This window comes from Sinocyclocheilus rhinocerous, unplaced genomic scaffold, assembly GCF_001515625.1.
Source record: "Sinocyclocheilus rhinocerous isolate Xijiao unplaced genomic scaffold, SAMN03320098_v1.1 scaffold308, whole genome shotgun sequence".
NCBI classification, from domain to species: Eukaryota; Metazoa; Chordata; class Actinopteri; order Cypriniformes; family Cyprinidae; genus Sinocyclocheilus; species Sinocyclocheilus rhinocerous.
This window is the reverse complement of record NW_015664994.1, coordinates 1,189,876-1,195,875: the sequence shown is the minus strand read 5'-3', so window position 1 is coordinate 1,195,875 and position 6,000 is coordinate 1,189,876. Positions and strand designations below refer to the sequence as shown.

The 6,000-nt window shown below is 36.9% G+C and overlaps 1 protein-coding gene across 1 annotated transcript; it reads left to right on the top strand.

The window, feature by feature from the left end:
- The first annotated feature begins 852 nt into the window (after nucleotides 1-852).
- Nucleotides 853-5,080, top strand: LOC107730648 (glutaredoxin domain-containing cysteine-rich protein 1-like). The gene is made up of 5 exons (XM_016541510.1): nucleotides 853-1,245; nucleotides 2,003-2,014; nucleotides 3,089-3,328; nucleotides 3,440-3,505; nucleotides 4,518-5,080. The coding sequence occupies exons 1-5, from the start codon at nucleotides 853-855 to the stop codon at nucleotides 4,695-4,697; spliced, it is 891 nt and encodes a 296-aa protein (XP_016396996.1). The 3' UTR covers nucleotides 4,698-5,080.
- Nucleotides 5,081-6,000: the final 920 nt, after the last annotated feature.

The window sequence follows — 6,000 nt, the reverse complement described above, 5'->3', positions numbered from 1 at the left end:
TAGGTTTTTAACATTCTAAAAGCTCTTTATTCCAAAGATACTACAAGCTAGTCCGTGTATTCAGCAGGTGTAATGTATTGTACGTTGCTTCAGAAGTATTGCAAGTATTACGTACAACAATAAAACAGTGCATTGACATAAAAAAGGAAATTTAAGGTACTTAAGTACTTTTAAAAGCAAGTACTTCGGTACTTTTACTTAAGTAAAAATCTGTCTTTACAACTTTTACTTGTAATGGAGTAATATTTGACCAGCAGTATCTGTACTTTCACTCAAGTAATGGAATTGAGTTCTTTGTCCGCCTCTGCTCAAATCATATGTATGTAAAATTCTGTCTCACCAAACATAGCAAGTTATTTACTAACCCTCAAGTCAAACCTGTGTAACTTTCTTTCTACCATGGAACTTTGTGTGTATTTTTGTCCATACAATGAAAGCCAATAATGTTTTATACAGGTTTGGAAAATGAGTACAAGTGAATGATGACAGAAATTTTTAATTTTTTTTAACCTAAAGGTTGCAAAGAACTTTTGTTTACAAATCTTCGGTCTATGAGTCAAGGTTATTCACAGGAAAAAGAAAAATCTATGGCATGATAAATTATTAAAAAGACTATCAGTTTCTTCATGGTCCGTTTTCTCAGTAACCATGGCAAGGCCTCATGCATTATTAACATGTACAGGAACACTGGTGGTGAAGCTGATGGTAACTCACAGATCAACCTCTTTCCGGGTTTGTTTGCTGTGCCTGGGCTTCAGGGGAATCATGGAACCAAACCGGAGCTCATTATTTCCATCCACCAATGAAACTGAGGGATTAAAATCACCTTGTTGGACCATGTAAGTCGACGCAATGGAGGAGGCTTTGTTGACACCGGAGGATGGAAAGAGGCAGAAGAGGGTGAGATTCCGGGTGGCCTCAGGGAACAGCGGGCGAGTTTTGAAAGAGATGTTTAAGGATGAAGGGCCGTCAGATTCCTTGGATTCAGACTGCACCAGTAGCTCCGAGGCGGACCGGACAAGCACTCCATCCACCAGCGGGGAGGCGAACGGCCACCTGTGTAGGTTCTTGGGGTCGGAGTTGGATGACAGTGGAAGTGAGCCTGATGACTTGCTGATGTTTGCAGGAGGAAGAAACAAAGTGTTGAGAACCAAAAGAGTGAATATCCTCAGTAAAAATGGGACGGTTCGAGGAGTCAAGCACAAAGTCAGTGCTGGCCAAATACTCTTTAATAACTTGGCTAAAAACAATGGGGTAAGTCACTGAGGGTCAGTTTTCACATCTAAAATCTTTAATACTTGACAGTGGATGTCAATGCACATCAGAATGTATTGACTGGGATGAAAAACTGACATTAACATTATCAGACTTTCTTTAATACTGACAGCTGCTCAGAAGCTTTGTGTCCTTAACAGGGTCAGAGCCTCTTTCCTCAGCTGCTTTTGGTTACAAAGCCTGATCTCTTCTCTCAGGCTTTGGCCAGACAAACGAGCTGTCCCGCTGAGCAAGATCACTGTACGATTAAAGATTAATGATGCATTTCTTTAAGTGTTTTGGTTAAGCTAATCATCTTAATGTATTCTCAAGACCTCTGCTTTGAGGTTGAGCACTGAAAAAGTTGCTGACAGCTTTTGCCTGATATCAGATGTAATTCTACACCATTTTTTTTAACAGAGGGTAAATAGGGATTAGACGGACCAATAAAAACTACTACATATAAGGTCATTATTTCAATAATGCAATACATGATGGCTATCAAACAACTACGGAGCCCATAAAGGGCAAGGAGATTGAGACCGGAGAAATAATTTTATTTCAACTCACAAAACTTGCAAATGCAAAGTTTCTTCCCAGCAAACAAAATGATGTTTTGCTATTTTTTTTGTATGCTATGAAAATCTTATTTCTGATGTAAAAAAAAAGTGTTTTAGAAGAGTTTTTCTTGGTTATACAAACGTTAAAGGAATATACCATTTTATTATTTCGCAGACATTATGGGAATGTTCTGCAACAAGTTACATAAAAAAATCATTAGACACATCTAAATGAAACATTTCAGAATTTTTTCCCCCATGAATTATTATAATTTTTTTTGTGCAAACATTTTTAGGACATTATTAAAGACCAGATAAATTTGAACCAATGTTCTATTAATGTTACTGGAAGAATGTTAGTTCATAACTTCGAGAGAACTTTGCCAGAACGTTTCAGTCAATGCAATCACCATTACCTGGTTGCTGGGTAGCTGCAAAAATGCCAGTTCTGAGAACAGTTCAAATGGTCCCAAAGTGTCTGTTCAATGCACTGTATTTTCTGCTCCCACAACACTGAATCATTTGTTTATCCAAGATGGCTAAACAGGAAAAGCCATCACCACCTTTGTCAGCATGGTTCAGAATGTCAATATAGCAAGGATATAAACTTTTTATGAGCCGCTATATGATATATCAGAAAAGGATGTTGAGAATCATTAGTCTGACAATAAGTGCACAATAATTGCATTACTGCAGTATTTATTGGCACTTCATACTTAAATCTTAACAGCTGACTCATGTTGGCTTATAATGCTACAGTATTTGCAGGTTTGCAGTCGTGTTCTTATTGGAATTTGAGGATTAGTACAATTTTCCTCAACTAGACACATTTATAGGTTTCTTGTAAGACCACGTCAACCAAACCATTACGTAACTAAATGCTACAGTTGCATTAGACAGTTGCAGGTCATTCTCTAGTCTCACTTCAAAATGTGTGAAGGTTGAGTCTAAGAAAGAATGCTGAAGGTCAATCTCAAGAACAGTGACTCACAAAATCAATAGATGCTGTCTCGTGTTACCTGCAAAAGCTGCTGCAAACCTTGTACAGACTTAGAAAGCTAAAATATAGTTTTATTTTGCTTTTTAATTACAGTTAAACCTGTGCTTTTGAGATTAAGGATATTGAACTGATTTTTTTCCCCTGAATGTTTTGTTGCTAGTTCTTTTGCTTACTCTTGGATGCAAGCGAAATGTGTTATGATTAGATTGAGTACTGTTAAAGAGAGCCTCTCTCATCTAACGGCAGACTTCTATGTTTTCTTTGGCCCTCTCAGCCAGAACTGACTCCAGATTTCGGGCGAATTGTAATCTACACCACCAGTTTTCGAGTGGTCAGGACTACATTTGAGCGATGTGAGCTGGTCCGAAAGATCTTTCAGAACCACAGGGTGAAGTTCATAGAGAAGAACATCGCTTTGGACAGTGAATATGGGAAGGAACTGGAGACACGCTGCAAGCGAGTGGGTGAACCTCCCTCACTGCCTGTGGTCTTCATTGATGGACACTACCTAGGGGTCAGTGGTCAATCTATTGCTCCACAGCTGTTTCAAAATTCACTCCATATTGAACGTCATTATGCTAGTGCTTGAAATCTGAACAATGATTTGCACATTTTGTACATTCAGGGTGCAGAGAAAATACTTGCAATGAATGAATTAGGGGAGTTTCAGGATCTCCTCAACAAAATAGAGGTAAATATGGATATTTTAAGGTTTCAACAGGAGCTTTTTGCAGCAATGCCAGAAGAACCATTTTGGGTGCACAGCTCCTAAAAGAAACTTTTTTTTCTTAGCGTGAAAAACATTTTAATCAGAGCCCTTTTCCACTATAAAGACCTTTTAGAGCATGGAAAGGTTCCATAGGTGTTAAAGTTTCTTCATTGAATTATAAATGTCAAGAAAGAACATTAATTTTTAAGTGCAATATAAGCCAATATTCTACATAAAACGTTTTTACCTATTGGACCCAATTGCTAAAGTAAAGACAAATTCAAATCTGGTTTATTGTCATAGTTTATTCTGTAAATGAAACCACACAACCATTTACGAGAGGAAAGGTTTATTATTACAGTTCAGTATAGATCTTTACACTAGACTACATTATATATCAGTGATTAATGTTATTTACATGTTATGCATTTGGCAGGCACAATTTGCTACATAGTGATTTCTCAAACATAGTGAATGTCAACAATTTCAACACAATCTTATGGCAAATTTGAAACTATTTTAAGTTTTGGCAAATTCATATGAATTCATAAAATCTCATACGTTTACGGGTGGACCTTAATGCTTATTATTTTTCTAAAAATCATCCGTTTTTGTATGATTCACAATGTATACGTTCATATGAAATCGCCACTATGTAAAATAGTTACGTCATCCTGTGAGATTGGGTTGACAATTTACAGGTTGGGTCCCATCAATAATTGCAAATGCTTTCTTAAAAAAAAAAAAAATAAATAACAAAAAAAAATTACAAGTACTACTAATAGCAAGCAAGCTTAAATTATTATTGTGTATTTACATAAACAGTGTGCAGAACAGCCCAAAATAATAGCTAGAGTCAAGCTTACATTTGTCTTAAAAAAATAAAATAAAAATGAAAGCTTCACTCAGATTGTATCTCAAAGAGACTCTGCACATGGGTCAGGTATTTCCTTCAAATCCACTCACATTTTTCTCTCTCTCTGTCTGATGGTAGAGGGTTCAGCACCCCAACACATGCCAGACGTGTGGGGGATTTGCCTTTGTCCCGTGCCCTATGTGCCATGGCAGCAAAATGTCTGTGTTTCGCAACTGCTTCACCGACTCCTTCAAAGCCCTGAAGTGCACAGCGTGCAACGAGAACGGTCTCCAGCCCTGCTCCAGCTGTTCTCACTAAGGTCCTCTTCAAGTGCCTGCAAACCCCTTCCCAGCACCACCTCCACCCTCATAAACCATGTATAAAACAAGAGATGCAGAAAGAACTGCTATTTGTGAATAAACCGTTTTTTTTATTTAGAAAACTCAATTACATGTCTACAGATGTAGTTTTTACCATATTTCTTATTTGATGATGATTATTTATTATAGCATTAGGCTTTTTGTCACATTCCAACAGATGTCTGGCAACATTACGGACAGCATGGACACTGTCTGTCACTGTAAATAAAAATAACATTAAAGTTAATTAACTAGTAGTTCAGAAGAGACATATCTTCCGAACCCTATGATCCCAGCATGAGACAAAATTCAAAGCATTATCTGATAAACATCAAAATGGGTGACCTACCGAGAAAAAAAAAGGCCATAGGACAAAACCCCAAATAAGTAAGAATTTTAATAATAATAATAATAATACTTAATATTACTGTTGTTGTTTTTAATATATAATAATACAACATTTAATAAATAATTAAATATTATTTTGAAAATAAATTAATATTAGTTTCACTATTTTCCAGCCAGTTAGGGATGTTTAGCTACGTACGTTATATTTAATAATTAACTGAAAGAAGATGACCTGTCTGTATACGAATGATATCGCTTTTCAGTTCAGTTACAGGGTTGATTAAACAAGGCTTCAAATCAATTAATAATTAAAAGAAGTTTAAATGAATTGCATTGCAATGATACAAAATAATCACATAAATACACTTGAGGTTGACAGAAATCCTTCTCAAACAGCTGGACTGATATGGAAGTGTGTCTCTGTGCTTTCATAGCCCTGTACAATGCTGCTTGATTCTGGGTCTACAAGGCAGCATTGTAAAGAGGCTCAAAGCTCAGAGTAAATCATCTGTGCATGATGTCTACTGAGGGTACATAATAACACCACTGGATGTCTCTCAAAACCTAGCGAGCAGCAGCAGAATTTTTTTTTTTCTGGACATCATTGCAAAATGCCTCATAATGCTGTCTAGGTAGTCGGCTCGTTAGGTTTTCCAGACGCAGCCAGTGTCACATTAAGGTTAGATAAATGACAATATTGAAAGGTAAATTAACCAATAAATATAGTGTAATGCTTCCATGATTGCGGAATTAATAGAGGTGGCGGACATGGCCATCAAGACAAGGCCGATAGCGCCCCCTATTGGTGTTTTTGCTATGACAAACATCAATAACAATAGGAAAATTCACACGAATATCAAATATCGACAGTCGATAAACAATTCAAAAGGCCTGGCATTCACACACACACACGG